Source organism: Equus asinus, chromosome 10 (genome assembly GCF_041296235.1).
Source record: "Equus asinus isolate D_3611 breed Donkey chromosome 10, EquAss-T2T_v2, whole genome shotgun sequence".
NCBI classification, from domain to species: Eukaryota; Metazoa; Chordata; class Mammalia; order Perissodactyla; family Equidae; genus Equus; species Equus asinus.
The window spans coordinates 94938511-94955595 of NC_091799.1; the positions used below are offsets into that span (position 1 = coordinate 94938511).

General features: G+C 42.9%; 1 protein-coding gene across 1 annotated transcript in view; it reads left to right on the plus strand.

Moving 5' to 3' along the window:
* Positions 1-17085, plus strand: part of MYO10 (myosin X) — a 210197-nt gene that overhangs the window by 158020 nt on the left and 35092 nt on the right. Inside the window, exons 20-21 of the mRNA XM_014837346.3 lie at positions 12069-12193; positions 12288-12402. Coding sequence (XP_014692832.2) covers positions 12069-12193; positions 12288-12402 — 240 coding nt within the window. The remainder of the gene's footprint in view (positions 1-12068; positions 12194-12287; positions 12403-17085) is intronic.

Sequence of the window (17085 nt, forward strand, 5' to 3'; positions counted from 1 at the left end):
GCAGGGCTTCCGTGGGAGAGGAAGTGCTTGCCTCTCACCCCTCTGCCCTGGTAACTGCTATGTGACGTTACTCAGTTGGCTCATGTTCTTTGGACCTGTTTATTGAAGATACTGCTGCGCTGCCCACCTTACAGGGTGGTAGCGATGACCCCATGATATCCTGTGTCTGGAAGGTGTGAAGTGCTGTGCAAACGTTAGCTGATAGCAATTCCTGAATGGTTGCCTCTCTTTGCCTTGTATCACACATTTAATTTGATCATCAAGGGTCAGCTTAATTCTTAGGGTGGTTGGGAAGATTCAATGAGCTCATACATGCAGAGGGCTTAACTCATTGGGGGAAACATGGTCCCTGTTCAATGAGTAGGTGGCTGCTATTTTTGTTATTAATAACCCATCCCTTTAGATTTCTCTTCATCATTTGGCCTTGAAATATTATATTATTAAATGACTTTGTTATGTCGTGTGACAAACTCAAATTTCCGTGGTCTAACACACTAGAATAGAAAACGGGCAGAATTACATTGCAGTCTTCTCATCAGTAATTGCTTTGACTGATTGATTAAAATGTCATCCCAATATTAACATTTCATGTAAACTGGGAGCCAAAGGAGTCCCACAGTAATCTTTTCATGGAACAGAAGCCCGTCTCTCACACAGGGCACCTCAGTAATCGTGTTTCTTTAGAGGTTGGACAGAGACAGAGGAGGTGATAAAGCTACACACTGGAGCGATCTCCTTCCAGATTTCTGTGCTCCTAACCATTGGCCCTCAAGAGGATAGGGCTGCATTCACCATGAGACACAGAGGGTCCTTGGGGGCCAGCGATGGAGGTGTTGACAGGAAACTCTGGGGTGAGGACTCCACGGTTCCACTCTATTTCCTCTCATTCAGTAAAAGCTGAATAGAAAGCAGCAAAGAGTAGAAACAACCTAAATGTTCATCAGTGGGGACCTGATTAAATACCTTCTGGTAATGCCATCATGTGCAGCTGTGGGAGACCTATGTGCCCTAAGAGGGAACTCGCTAGGATGCCATTCGGTGAAAAGAGCAAAATGTGGAACATGTTTTTATTTGCTTTTTAAAAACAAAAGCAAAGTGTGTGTTTGTGTGTATGTGCACACAGTCAGACGTTTATACATGCATAGAGTAAATCTGGAAGGAGATGCTGGAAACTGGCAAAAGTGGTTTTCTCCAGGGGACCTGTGGGATTTCCATTGTATATATTCTCTCTATTTTTGATTTAAAAAAACAAAAAACCTTTACATGCATTATTCTTTCATTTAATGACAACTTAAAGGAGAAAACAAGATTTTACTTGTATCTCCTAGTTTCTTTTACATCCGACCTCATTAAACTCTATACTGAAAAATTCCTCCATTACATCTTGCAGCTGACCTATTTCCCATGAAAATACGTTCCAGCTATATCATATAAGTAGTTGAAAAACTAGATGGGTATCAAGCTGTGTTTGGGGCATGTTCTCTACAAACACTTTTATTTCTTTCTCTCTTTCTTTTCTTTTCTTTCTTTTTTTTTTTTTTTTTTTGATGAGGAAGATTGGCCCTGAGCTAACATCCATGCCAATCTTCCTCTATTTTGTATGTGGGTGCTGCCACAGCATGGCTTGACAAGCAGTGTGTCGGTCCATGCCCAGGATCCAAACCCATGAACCCTGGTCCACCAAAGCAGAGTGCGCAAACTTAACCACTATGCCACCAGGCCAGCCCTTACAAACACACTTTGAGGACTGCTTAGTAGACTTTGTGACTGGCTTCCTTTGGAGTCAAGGTTAAGCCAGTATCAGAACTGAGTTTTTCTGTTGCTCTTTCCATGAAAGTAAATCAAATCTAGTTGGATAGAATTAGTTTCATTAAGGTCTTCTTCCTCCATCCATTTAGTTGTTCAATTTTAGTACACATGTGGAGTAGTATCAGAATTGTTCATTTATATAAAGTTGAGGGAAACTACTTTATCAACTACAGTACAGCACTTATGTGCAACTCCTTTTGCCTTGAGTCTTAGACTGAATAGACTCCATTTCCAAAGTTACTTTAGTTGGCATCTTTTACCCCCAATCCTTCAGTGATGTTGTTTCATACATTTATAATACATTTAGATTCTTTTGTGATAATGTGCGTTATTTCTTAGGATTTTCCGAGGTCCATTCTTGTGCTGTAAAGTTCTATAGATTTTGACAAATGTTACTATGTCATGTATCCACCATTAGGGCATCATACAGAATAGTTTCACCAACCTAGAATTTCCCTGTGCTTTATTCATTCATCCCTGAGTCCCTGAGAACCACTCACCTTTCTACTGTCTCTATAGCTTTGCTTTATCCAGAATGTCATGTAATTGGAATCAAGTAGTATATGCCCATTTCAGACCAACTTCTTTCACCCAGCACTGTGTATTTAAGGTTTATCTGTGACTTTTGGGGGCTTGATAGATTTTTTTTTAATATCTGAATAATATTCCATTGAATGGATGTACCACAGTTCTTTCTCCATTTACCTATTGAAGGACATCACAGTTGCTTCCAGTTTTTGTCAGTTATGAATAAAGCTGATACAAACATTCACATTCATGTTTTTGTGTGATCCTAAGTGTTCAGCTCAGTTGGGTAAATACCTGGGAGCGTGACTGCTGCATCAATGTTAAGACCACGTTTAGCTTTATAAGAAGCTGTCTTCTATATCTGCTGTGTCATTTTGCATTCAGCCAGCTATAAATTAGAGTTCCTGTGGTTCCACATCCTTGTCAGCGTTTGGTGTTTTCAGTTTTCTGGATTTAATCATTCTGATAGGTGTGTAGTGGCATGTCATTGTTATTTTAATTTGCAGTTTCCTAAGACAATTGACGTTGAGCATCTTTAAGTATGCTTCTTAGCTATCCCTGTACATTCTTTGATGGTGCATCTGCTCACATCTTTGGTCTGTTTTTAAAATTGGGTTGTTTTTCTATTGTCGAGTTTTAAATGCTCTTTGTGTAGGTTGGATTACAATCTTTTCAGGTAAGTAATGTCAAATATTTTCCCTGTGTGTTGCTTGTCTTTTCATTGTCTTAACAGTGTCTTTTACAGAGGAGAAGTTATAATTTTAATGAAATCCAGCTTATCAATTTGGTTTTTCATGTACTCTGCTTTTGATACTGTTTCTAAGTTGTGGCCAAACAAGTACATTAGAAACAGCTGTAAACAGAACCACATTTATGCAGTACGGCAGTATAAGCCTGTACGTATCTGAGGTGTCAGGTCCAAGGGTAAGCAATTTAGTGAGAAATTCGTAAAATTCAGCTCCTACCCTGAAGGAATTTATAATCTAATGGGGAGTTCACATGGCTATGTCTAATGAATGTACGAAAATACGTGACACGAGGAAGAGCATGGTCATGGTCACGGATGGCGCCAGTGAGATACATCAGGAACAATTTTATTGAGGCAGGAGTATTTGAGAGACCCCTGAAAGATCCTTGGAAGTCAACAGTTAGAGACAGCAGGAGAGCATTTCAAGTGGAGAGACCGGCCTCAGCTGAGATAAGATGGGAAGTGAAGGTTTTAGTTAAGAAACAACTAGAGTTACCTATAATTTGCCTAAAACGTAGGGTTCGTGTAGGGATGGATTGATGGGGAAGGTAGATTGGAGCCATATTGTGGGGGCCTCGAATGTGCAATTGAAGGCTTTGTCTTAATCTGGCATGGGCTGGTAGTTTGTGAAGAAGGGTATGACATGGCTGACGCTATGCCTTAGAAAGATTTCGTGTATGTGCGTGTGTGTGCACGTGCATTCTTTATGTTTAAGTTTTTCCTTTCTCATTAAGTAGTCGGGATTTGTGTGGACCCAAGGTGAGCCCAACAGCTTCCAGCTGTAGCAGAATTCAAGTTTTCCTCGCTTAGGGTGATAACTGTTGGCTGGGAAGGGTGTGGTGTCAAGGCTGTGCTTGGTGAGCGAGAAATTTCCATCCTCTCTGCTCTGACCTCCAGAACTGGCTCACAGCTCTTGCCACTCATGTAACCTGTTTCTTCCTGTTGCTCACCTGGGAGGGGGTTGCCTCTTCTCCAGGGGAAATTAGTCTCTGCCTCTTTTCTCAAAATGGGAAAATTAGCAAGTGGCAACAACTGTGTAAAATGTTTAACAGCCCGGGAGAGAAATAATTGATGTAAGTACAAAGAACCTTTGTTGCTGGTTTAATTGGCTTCTGTTTACTGTCTGTTCAAGGTCAGGAAAATTATATTGCTGCTCTAGTAACCATGCTTTTGAAAACTATTCAAAGCATGATAAACTTCTCTCCAAAATTTGTTAACTGCTTTTGAGAGTTAACAGACAGCAAATGAAAATCAAGAGGACTTGCATCTTTTTTCCCTTTTTTTTTTTTGTTGTTGTTGTTAATTAGCAAGAGGTGGAGACAGGAGTCCTGTCAAGACTTTCTCGCTCAATACGGATCTGGGAATGATAGGTCATGAGTGCAACATTGTTGACTTTTGGTAAGCTCTTCTGTAATCTTCTTAAAGTTGATGAAGGGTTCTCGAAAAGTAGGTTGGTTAGTGTTTCCAGTTGAGTAAGGTGGAGGTGGAGCGCATAATGGTGGTGCACACACAAATACACGTTAATATATGACGTCCTCTCTGTATGCAGACCCTCTCCCACTGCACAAGAGTTCCCGATCAAAATAAAGAATTAGGTCATGGTTCTTTTTACTAAATAATCAACTTGTTTTATATTTCTTAGGATGCCAAGAGCTAATCCTCCATAATATGGACTATGTATGAAGTCCCCCAGTTGCAGACCTAATACGTATGTAAATAAAGTTTGCAGTATTTGGTCAGGATCCATTAAAAAGATAGAATGAGAAAAAGTAGAACTCGTTAATTTTATTTTAGAATGTTATATATTCTCACTTTGAGAAACAATCTTCCAGTGGAAGGGTTAAGTCTTGGAAGATATAAAGATTAAAAAAGAATTTTTTATGAAGCTGCTCAGTTAGGGCAATGAGACAAGTGTTGGTATGACGCTCACATGCCATGTTTGGTTGCTCTGTGCTCGAGGACCCGTTTGCCAGGCCCAGGGCCCGCTGCCGTGCTTTGTTCTAAGACGATGGGTGCCAGGAGCCTGCGTTTGTCGGGCCGAGCAGGGACTGAGTTTGCTCTCGTGCATCCTGTACATAACATTTGGTTGTTCGGTCTACGAAGGTTCTTCAAAAATACTTCAAATTGATTAAAATAATAAGTAATGCCTACTTTTACCTGATCTCCACGACACTGTGATCATTTCAAGTGTTTTGTTTTTAGACTTTGAATAAATTCTCTCCCCAAAAGAGAGGGAAGGACTCATTCTAGAAATAAATTACAGCCTGTGTTCAGAAGCCCCCACGTGAATTATCAAGTTGTATTTGGGATTTGTTGTTAAAGCCAAAGCAGTTCTTATTAAATATCTTGTCACATGCGGGCTCCTTCCACGGGATGCAGTTCAGTGCATTGCGAGTCTGTCCCTCTTTCCGCTGTTGTGTATCGACTCTTCTCGAACACCCGCCCTTGGCAGGTACCCAAGGAGAAAGGAAGAGATCCAAGTGGAGTTGCAGCCACAAGTAGGTCAACGAACATTTGAATTCTCTGTCAGTTATCTGCGGCTGGGACGCCAAGTCAGGACGTTGTTGGCCTTTCGTCTTCTGTGTTAATGGGACCGCAGTGACCAGAGATGGCTTTGCTCAGAGTTTGCTATTTGATTTCCCAAAAGGTTTCCTCTGTTCACGAGTTGTTTCCACGTGCAGATGTTTGGCTGGACTCACGTGTAGTCAACCATGTGGCTGTGGCCCTTAGAACTGCAATTTTTATATCACATGTATTTACACCAAGTCAGCACCTGCGGCTTGGTCCCCAAGGCCCCGCCTAGTGCCAAAATCTTCAGAGAAGGTCTCCGTGCTCCCAGAAGATGGAGTGCTCCTGGGGTTGCCACGATAAAGGGCACATTCTCTGCCTAGGGCCCCCCGTCATCTGTTCCCTAAAGAAGTTTCCTACTCATTCATTTGAGAATTATATCCTATGGAAGTACGCCACCAATTTTATAACATATCAGTAGGAAAATAGGGTTTGATGTGTGCAAGTTTGATTCACGCTAGTTTTCAGGAAGGCAAAGCTCTTTGAGACTTAACTTTTCTAATTGTTTGATTTAAACAGATATCAAAACTGGTTTAAACAAGTCCTTTAGCCTTGCCCACTTCCGGTTTCCTCATCTACAAAATGGAATAGTGGTACCCACGTGACCCACCCCATCAGGTTTCTGTGTTCAAGTGCTATACGAATGGAAGGATTGCTAATGGTACCTCACACACACAAACAAAAGAGTACTTGGTGCCTACATACTGCTAAACTAGGATTTGAAATTCTTGTGCATAATCAAGAGCAGATCTTTGAGGGGAGAATAATAGAATTCTTTTTTTAAAACAAATAATGTTTTTAACATTACATTTTTACGGTTGTTACCCCAGACTTTAAAAATAATATATGCTTCTTAAAGGAATTGAGACGTCTGTTGATGAACATCTATGAAGAGTCATTCAAAAATTAAGGCAAAATGAAATACCTTGTTAATGACAGTTATTGAGAATTAAATTTAACTTTGAGCTTCCTGTCAGCCAAAGCAAAAGGGGTAATACAGTGCATTTTCTACTCTTTTTCCTCTTTTAATCACTCTGTTTATTTTATCTTGCCTTAATTCCTCTTTGGCACAAGGTGGGGCATAAGGATATTACAGTGATTTATATGATGGTCAGTTTACAAATTTATAGTCAGAGGAAGCCTGTCATTTCTTCTAGAGAGACTTGTTTCCCCCCTTAAAGCAAATTTTTAAAAATTTGATCTCATCAAGCCAAGCGAAGTGATATTACGTAACAATGGATGATGGCAGAGTGAAATAAGAATCAGCTATGTGCCAGCCCTCCCTCCTTGTCTGGCTTGTCCTCCCCTCTCAGTAGAGTGACAAGTGTTATATATTTGTTCTTTTCGGAGACTCTGAGGCATGAGGTGGGTCTCACCTCAGCAGTGGTGTTCTGGATTCGCCACCATCACCTGACCCAGAGTCTTGCTGATAGAGTACGTCATCAGTGTCCCTCTTTTGTCAGAGAGAAGAAGTACCTTCTCCCCGAAGTCTTAGCTGGCCCCCACCAAGCCCGGTGGACCTGCGTGTGGCAGGCTGGATACCTACCCCCACCTCCCCTTCCTGGCCTCTTCGCTTGGTTTCTGTTAAGATCTCTCAAATGCTGAAAAACATTAGGACTTTAAGGGTTTGTAGATAATAAACCCATTCTGATTTCTTTAATTAAATAAACACAGATTGACTGTCCCTGTACTATAGTCAGGCGGCTATTTCCAAGTCCGTTGTCTTACTTCTTACGGTCTTGATACAATATTGATGAAATTATGGAAGGCTAGGTAATGCTCAGGGCAATCAGATTCATGAACACATAAATGCATTTCTTTCTGTCTCTGTTGTAAAGCCCCTGCCCTGTCCTGTGTCCCTGTTTGCCAGCACCTACCTCTGTTGCCCTTTATTTGGATTTTAATTTGTAGAAGGTAGGGCTTGCTGGTACTTGATTTTTGTGGAGGGCTTAGCATGCTCTGTTATCAGTCATTTGTTTTGTCTGGGCATTCTGAAATGTTATTTTTTCAGATGGTAGAAAGAAAGTGTTTCTAATTTTTTGGTAGAATTAAGGTCCCTGAAAGTAAATATAATTAGTCCTGTCTCCAGGATGCAAACTTTCTTTTGTGTCCGTTTCTTCTTATCCATTGAAACTGGCTCTGTGTCTCTGGCTTCTAAGATACTCTTTTTTTTTTTTAACAGCTTTACTGAGATAATTTAATTCACGTACCATGCAATTGACTCAACGTGTGCAATTCAGTGGTTTTCCGTATATTCACAGATATGTGCAGCTGTCATCACAGTCAATTTTAGAACATTTTCATTCCCTCAAAAAGAATCCCCCTTACCTTTTGGCTCTCCGCCTCTCTGGATCCCCATCTCTTCCACCAAACTAAGCAACCACCACTCTGCTTTCTGTCTCTGCAGAGTTCCCTGTGCTGGACATTGTATATGAATGGAACCAGGGAACACGTGGTCTTTTGTAACTGGCTTCTTTCACTTAGTATAATGTTCTCAAGGCTCATCCATGTTGCACCATGTATCAGTGCGTCGTTCCTTTTTATGGCCAAATAATATTCAATTTTGTGGATAGAGCACATTTTGTTTATCCATTCTTCATTTGATGGATATTTGGGTTGTTTTCTACTTTACTCTTATAGAAGCATCTCACCTGCTCTCCCTGTTTCTCTCTCCGCTCACCCTATTCCATGCAGGACCTCAAGAATTCATTCTGCATCTGATTTTTCACCTTGTAAAAAATAATTTCCCCCTTTTCCCTTAGCTGTCTCTTCTTCTCACCACCCCTAGCAGTGTGCTCGACTCAGTAATGGCCTAGCACGTATCCTTCTGTGCTTTCCTGCACATGCATATCTACATGTGTATATTCAGGCACATGTACTTACATAGAGCACTTTTGGGGGGGATGAAGTCCTTGTTTGCTTTACAAAAATGAGATTGTTATTCATACTTTTCTCAGTCACTTTGCAAAAGGCTTGAGTCAATTGGTACCTCTTTAATTTGGTCTTATTTTTTAATGACTCCATAATATTTCATGGTGTGCATGATATCAGAATACACCCAGCCATTCCTTTGGTCTGGTTTCCAGTTTTGCCACTGCCAGCAAGAGAATCCTTCTACAGCACAGGCCTGTCCACACTCATCCCCTGCTCCGAGCCCTAGGTGACTCCTTACTCAACAAATGGCCACCAAACTCAGTGTCCACCGTCAGCCCAGGTCCCTCCCCATCTCCCCCATTCTGCCCAAGACTAACTGCTGAACATGCCAGCTTCCTTTTCTGCCTCTTACGGTTGGTTCGCGCTGCGTTGTCTGTGTGGAATGCCCTTCCCCTTCAGCAGTGGACAGTCAGTTCTAAGAGCCCCAAGTCTGGGTCAGACCTGGGTTCAAATTCATGCACCAACTGTACCACCTCAGTATTTTTCTTTCTCCTGTGTTCCCAAGGAACTTATCATCTTTAATATGGTTTTATGTCTAGCTTTCTACTCTATACATAGTGATATTTGGCATACCAGTCACCTTCCTAAATTTCAGGGTCATTAGAAACACAGCCAGCGCGTGTGTGGGAGCCAGGGATATGAGGGGTATCCCTGTACATTCCTTGCAATTTTGCTGTGAACCTAAAAAGTTGTCTTAAAAAAGAAACTATGGAGACAGTAAACAGATCAGTGGTTGCCAGGGGCTGAGGGGAGGTAGAGATGAATAGGCTAAGCACAGAGGATTTTTAGGGCAGCAACACTACTCTGTATGGTACCCTGATGGCAGATACGTGTCATCGTACATTCATCAAAACCAATAGAGTGTACGTTACCAAGAGTGAGCCCTCATGTCAGCTGTGGACTTGGGGTGATTCTGATGAGCCAGTGTCGGTACATCAGTTGTCACAAATGTACCTCTCTGGTGGGGGATGTTGACTAACGACTAAAAGGAATCTAGCCCCCACCTCTTTCTGTTCTAATCCTCCCCAAGCGTGAATTGCAAAACCTTACACATAGGTGTTTAATAATTTCATATTCAGTAAATGGGTCGTGACCAGACTTCTGTGACTGTAATTGCCCTGGTTTATGGCCGTTACTTCTAAATACACCCCATTTGTTGCCATCAAAACTTCACTGTTACACCCTGCAGGCAGTCTTTGTGGGAGGGAACACTGGTTCTGGAAAACTAGTTACCAGTGAAGACTGGAGTACATTAGCGAAGTTTTGAAAGGCAACATGCCTTTACGTTGTGACTTTTCCAGCCTCCAGGTGTGTCATCTTTGAACATTAAATTCACCAGAAAAGGAAGTCGAAACTAAAAAAGAACCACCAATGGAAATACAGGCTTACCCCCCTCGTGATTGCAGTGTGGGTTGCCCATGGCGACAATCTGCCTATGGATCCCCCTTCCCTGGTTCAGTTTCTGTGAAGGGGCAGAAACACAATCGCAATGGGAGCCTGGAAAGAGCGGCCACTCCTGGTGGGTCTCTCCCTCCCCTCCCTGGGCTGTATGAAATCCTACAACCACACCACACTAATTAGCCCAAGAATGGGAGGGGTTGTCATGGCGACCGAGCACTTTTTAAAGCACTGGAATGGTGTTCATTATTGTTCAGTGTCTTTAGCTGCAGCGCAAAGGTCAGTGTGGCAGTTGTTTTCCATATGAATTTTGGCCTGAGAGCCAAACAGAAGGTGGAATGCTCCTCAGAGAGCCTGGAAGATGGTAAGTGCAGCTGAACTTTTTGGGATGGGGTGTCCCTTTAGTAATATTTTTTAGGATGTTTTAATAACTCTAATGCCAAACTAAAAAATTGCACGGGCTGCTAAATAGAGATTGGAAGAAAAGAAGCAAGGAAAAACAGTAGGAGTCAGGAGTGCCAAAAGCTTGAGAGAGATTTTTTATTAAAAGTCTTTGAGCATCAAATGATTAAATAGTAAATGAGAAGATTTCTCCGATTATGAATTTGACAAAGTTGACCAAGTCTGATGCTATATTCGGGGTTTGTTTTATGTTGGTTCTGTCCTACTCCTTGTAGATTCCTACTGGTCGGATTATATTGCCAAATAAATAGAACGGAAGCATTTTAACGAAATGGCTGCAGAACAGTTGCCCCTCTCATTTTTTAATCCAAAGATAAGATATGAGTAACCAACGGTAATTTTGTTTTCGTGTTTTTATGTCCTTCTCAACATTTCTAAGGGTATTTTAAATAGTCGCGACTAAAATCCTGTGAGCCACAGTTCTTTGGAAGTTTGCCCTAATTTCTTGGCTGTCCTTGTATAGAATACTGCTGAGTAAAGACAATTTGACCACAGCATTTGTAGAAGAGATTAAATTTAAGAGGAGTCAGCCTGCTGGAGATGACGGCAGCTCACCGTCCAAAGCTGGAAAGGAGATTTGCAGAGACTTCTTTCCATTTATTTTCCTCTTGTTTGGAAAGCATACAGAATAACAGGGCTTTAAGCCTAATTTTGTGTTAATGACTGTGTTTTTAAGGGTCACAAATTTAAGCCACTTTCCAGTTTTTGCACTTTTTTAACAATGTCTTTCTGTCCTGTGGCACTATTTTTCAGTTGTTTTATGCACAGTTGTGTAGGATAAGAAAATACAAATTAATTAAAGGGAGTGTGTGCTTGGATTAAAAAACTAATCACTGCCCAAAAAGCCGTCAATGGGAAATGGCCTACTTTTGGGCTTTCCCCTGAAAGGCTATTGTCCTGTCAGCAATGCCAGCTTGTTTGGCGACTGAGCGAGTAAGAGAATACATTTCAGAACATTTGGTCTGGGTTTGATGTCCTCTGTCTTTAATTTCTGTGTTCTGCGATTAATTTATTTAGTGATCATACTGTGGAGCCCTCAGTAAATGGGGTATCCAATAGAAACTGAGAAAATTAAAATTCTTTTTCATTCTTCTCTCTTTTCTCCAGTGGTGCGTCCTTTCTCCTCCCCCCAGTCCCTCACTGGGTTACTGTATTATTATCTAAAAAATACCTTGGAAATTGAAGTTTAAAGAGTAAAGTGACATTTGTACGACACTTTAGATTCTTTGGGAAACAGTATTAAAAATGGTGATGCATTTATGATATTTGTAAAACCGTCAGAAATTTGAGCATGGATATTAATATTAAGGAATTATTAGTATATTTTTAAGATGGTATTTGGTGGTGTGGTTATGTTAAAAAATGTTACCGATAATCTTTATTAATGAAATGGTGTGATGTCTGGGACTTGCTTGAAAAAATCCAAGAGGAAGACTAAGTGGGCTCATGGATGGGGCGGGATTGACATGGGGTGATGGTTTATGAAACTGGGTGATGGGTACATGGGGGGGGTTCATTTTCTATGTTTTTTCTGTAGGTTCAAGGTGTGTGTGTGTCAAACAATAGTGGAGGTGGCAGGTGGCCTTGTTAACTTGATCATCTTCCCTTTCGCATGTTTTAGATGCCAGACCAGTTTGACCAGGCAGTTGTGCTAAACCAGCTGCGGTACTCCGGGATGCTGGAGACGGTGAGGATCCGCAAAGCCGGATACGCGGTCCGAAGACCCTTTCAGGATTTTTACAAAAGGCAAGTCGGGGCCATGGATCCTCTCTCTTTTCAAAGGGGTTGGGAAAAGAGGGAACGGTAGCAAGAGGTGACGTGGGGCGTCTTTCTGTTGCAGGTATAAAGTGCTGATGAGGAATGTGGCTCTGCCCGAGGACATCAGGGGGAAGTGCACAGCCCTGCTGCAGCTCTACGACACCACCAACAGCGAGTGGCAGCTGGGGAAGACGAAGGTAAAATTACAGAGAAAGAACATGCACTCCACCAAGCCCCCGAAAGATGCTGCGAGGTTCCATGTTCTATGCTACTGTCAACCAGTTGTTTTTAACTTGAGGAAGAGACTAATATTATGATGCCCACCATAATCTTTTGTCTTCTAGACAGTTAATATTTTATTTGCAGTCTTGACTTTTCAGGGACTTTGTTTTCGTTGGGGGACACATGGAAACATGGTACCCTAAGTGTTTATGGTGCGCATTCATTGAAACTGTCAACAGACGTTGGCAGGTGAGGACCTCAGTGCCGTGGAAGTGCTGGGCAGCCTCCTGCATCTAAGAAGTGAGACCCCAGACCCTTCTAACTTTCCATGACTCAAATGCTGGATGTTACCCTGCACCACAGCAGCTGTGCAGGAGGCCAGCAGTCAGTCTGAAGTTCTGTAGGTTCCCCAAAATCCAGCGTGGAAAGCCAAGTAAAATCTACTTTTTGAACATGTTGGTGTGACTGAGGCCCTTACCCCTTATTCCAGACAGGAGCCAAGCATTGGGCAGTCTGGCCAGAACACCAAAAATTAGCCATAAAATTAGGCGTGTGGCCTCTTCTCCCCATATCAAGGAACTGCCAGAAACCTCAGTGGCCTTCCCTTCTCATCCCGTATCCCCCTCCGGTATCTTATCACACAGCAAAGACAGAAATGTGACTGACCCTGGACACACAAACGCAGGCAGCCCCGGGCTGGCCTTTGGGTTTATGGATGTTCTGTGGGCTTATTCACACGTGAACCTCCTGACTCGACAAGTAGCAGTGCCGCAGAGAAGTTCTTTAAAGTTTCCACTTAAATTACATTGTTTTTAACCAAGGAATTTTTTGTTTAAAAAAAAAAATAGAAGGAGAAAGGAATGGAGGGAGAGAGGAGGAGGGAAAGAGAGAGCTGGATCTTGCAGTTTGACCGTGTTAGTCAGCTCGGCTTGCTATAATAAAATACCATAGACGGGGCAGCTTAAACAACTGGCCTTCGTTTCTCCCAGTCCTGGAGGCTGGAAGCCTGCGATCAGGGCGCCAGCATCACCGTTAGGATGAGAACCCTCTGCCTGGGTTACACACAGCTGCCTTCTTGCTGGGCCCCCATTTGGCAGAGAGAGTGAGCTCTGATCTGTCTTCCTCTTCTTACAAAGACGCTCATCCCATCAGGGGGCCCCACCCTCCCGACCTGATCTAAATCTAATCGCCTCCCGAGGGCCCCACCTCCAAATGCCATCACACTGGGGGGTTGGGACTTCAGCATGAGAATTTGGGGGTAGGGACACAGACCTTCAGTCCATACCTTTGACGAGTTTTTAGGTATCACCTCGAGGCCATTCAGCAACGGAAAGTGTGTAAAGAACATACTCTTCTGTTCTTAAGGAATTTTAACTGGCCAGGGATTAAGATAGAAATATCTAATAAGGTAGAGATGGCACGCAGAGGTAATTGTTTCCTATTGCTGTGTAACCAACTACCAAAGGCTTAGCAGCTTTAACAACATGCCTTAATTATTGCACAGTATCTATGGGTCAGGGGTCCAGGTACCGCTTAGCTGGGTCCTCTGCTCAGGGTCTCCCAAGGCTGCAATAAGTGTCCGCTGGGACTGCAATCCTTCTGGAGTTTGAGGTCCTCTTCCACTCTCAGGTGGCACCAGAATCCAGTTCTCAACAGTTGTGGGACTGAGGTCCCTGTTTTCTTGCTGGTTGCCACCCGAGGCTGCTCTCAGCTCCTATAGGCCCCCTACCCAGTTCCTTACCACGTGACGCCCTCCCGGGATCTCCCTCAACATGACTTCTTCAAGACCTGCAGAAGAATCTCTGGATCCAGTCTCCTAAGACCGAGTCTTATATAATGTGACGTATGCACAGAAGTGACATCCCACCATCTTTGCCATATTCTCAGTGGCTAGAAGGAAGTCACAGGTCCCACTCATACTGGTAGGATTAAACAAGGTGTAACTCATTGAGGGTCACCTTAGGGTGTGTCCTCACAGGTTTATGGGTCTCTCCACCTGGAGTTTTACTCCCTCTTCCTTATTTAGCCAACTCGTCCTTCAGGTCTCACCTTAGGTAGACTTTGACAGTAATCCTTTTGGTATTCTTCAGTGCTTCCCCACCCCAAAAGCTCACCCCCAAAAGGGGTTAAGCTCCCTCCTCCTCTGTCATCCCACATCATCCTATTTTCGCCCCATTGTGACACTCAACATTTTGTCATGCCATCTTGTCATTGCCTCTTGACTTCTTTACAATCTCCCGATGGAGAATGTAGTCACTTGACCGTTCTTCTACACAGTACACATGGGAGCTCAGTGTCTGTTAAGTGCTGGAAACCTATGAGGGATGGCACAGGATGCTGTACATTTAGTCACTCAGGGAAGACTTCCTGTAGGAGGTGGCTCAGGTGGTGCTCTTGGCAGTACAGTGTAGACTGCTCTGATTTTTTCTGCATTCGCTGTAAACTGATACCTTCCTGTCTTCACGCCTCATACAGTGAAGCAACATCAAAGATCATTATGACTCACCCAGCCAGTAACAGTGTCTTCTGAGCTCTGAAGAACTGATCCAACTTCACTTACAACTTATATTCTGGAAGTTAGGCCCAAGCAAGGCTCGGAACTGGAGCACCGGGCCAGAGAGACACAGACGCAGAGACGTGGGCATTGCCCTCAGTTCACGGCATTGCTGGGAGTTAAGGCATCCCACTCAACTGATAAATTAAATCATGGAGTGCTATAATCTCTTTAAGGAACAAGGACACAGCTTCTCCGGGAGAGAGCTCGCTGTGGATTGGAATGATTAGGGAAGTATTCAAGAAGACGAAATCTTTTAAAGAGGAGTTAAATTTTAATTGGTAAAAAGTTGGAAGTAGAAGTAGGATAGAGGCGTATCATTTCACGTAAACATTAGCAAGAAAATGTAAACATTCAAGCGTTTGAATTGCGTCTGCTAAGTAGCTTTGACCTCGACCGACATGTGACTTATTATACACTAGTGTGTGACTGTCGGTGTAGCTGCCAGGAGGTCTTTGCATTTGAAGTTTTGAACCTCTGATGAACATCTGGATCTTCTGGTAGAGAAATTTCCATCGTACTTACACAGGGAAGTGTGGGCAGTGTTGTAGTCAGCAGATCAGACATGGCACCCGGTCTGAATGAGCCGGCATAAATAGGACGTGTGTAGTCCTTGGAAGCCAAGAGTTCCTACCTGCTGGGGAAGCATTCCTCATAAGGGAGGAGGCCTTCCAGACCTCCGTGGAACAGCCCGTGAGGAGATCCTGACAGTTTTCCCCACTGAGAGGTTGAGTTGAGGGTGACCCAGGTGGGCAGCTGCTCCCCTCTCTTTTCCTGGTTTTGACTTTTCTCTCTCCCTCATGACTCCAGCACATTTCATTTATCTAACCTCCTTGACTACATTGCCAGGCTTTTTTTCCTCTGTTCTATGGCAATAAAGCCTGCAAGAGGTACTTTTATAAAGACATCTAACTAGAATAATCCATAGGCTCTTGAGCTATCTAAGATAAGGATGAAAAAAGCCACAGGAAATTCTTCATACTGGGTGTTGAGTCAAGTTCAGCAGAGCGGCCCCTGGAGGGGGCCTTGCCCTTTCCGAAGCTGCTTGATGGTGCCCGCAGAGGACAGCACCATCATTCATGGCAGGGTCATGCTGGCTCTGTCTTGGCCGCATCCTGGGAACGTTGGGAGGTGACAACAGCTCACCACAGGGCTGGGAGAACTGGCATCACTCTCCATGTGTCATTGCATAAATTCAGGGTGGATATTCTTAGTGAAGCCAAGTCAGATGTGTGAAAGCATCTTGCTCCACTTGTTTGCCCTTCAGGTTAGTGAAAGAGAGAGAATCTAGATAAAGATGTGGGAGTAAATTTAATAGGCAGAGCAGAGAGCTATCTTTTTGGGGTTTTTTTATTGAGGTCATAATAGTTTATAACATTGTGAAATTTCAGTTGTACATTATTATTTGTCAGTCACCATATAAATGCGCCCCTTCACCCCCAACCCACTTCCCTTCTGGTAACCACTAAACTGTTCTGTTTGTCTGTGTGTTCGTTTGTCTTCCACATATGAGTGAAATCATACAGCATTTGTCTTTCTCTTTCTGGCTTATTTCACTTTCTCTTTCTGGCTTATTTCACTTAACATAATACCCTCAAGGTCCATCCATGTTGTTGCAAATGGTACGATTTTGTCTTTTTTTATGGCTGAATAATATTCCAGTGTGTGTGTGTGTGTGTATGTATGTGTATACCACATCTTCTTGTGAGTGTGTGTGTGTGTGTGTGTGTATACCACATCTTCTTTATCCAATCATCCAGTCATCACTCGATAGGCACTTGGGTTGCTTCCGCGTCTTGGCTATTGTAAATAATGCTGCAGTGAACATAGGGCTGCATAAGATTCTTTCACTTGTTGATTTCAAATTCTTTGGATAAATACCCAGTAGTGGGATATTTCTCTTTTTAATTTTTTTGAGACATCTCCATACTGTTTTCCATAGTGGCTGCACCAGTTTGAATTCCCACCAGCAGTGTATGAGGGTTCCCTTTTCCCCACAACCTCTCCAACATTTGTTATTTTTTGTCTTGGTGCTTTTAGCCATTCTAATGGGTATAAGGTGATATCTTAGTGTAGTTTTGATTTGCATTCCCTAATGATTAGT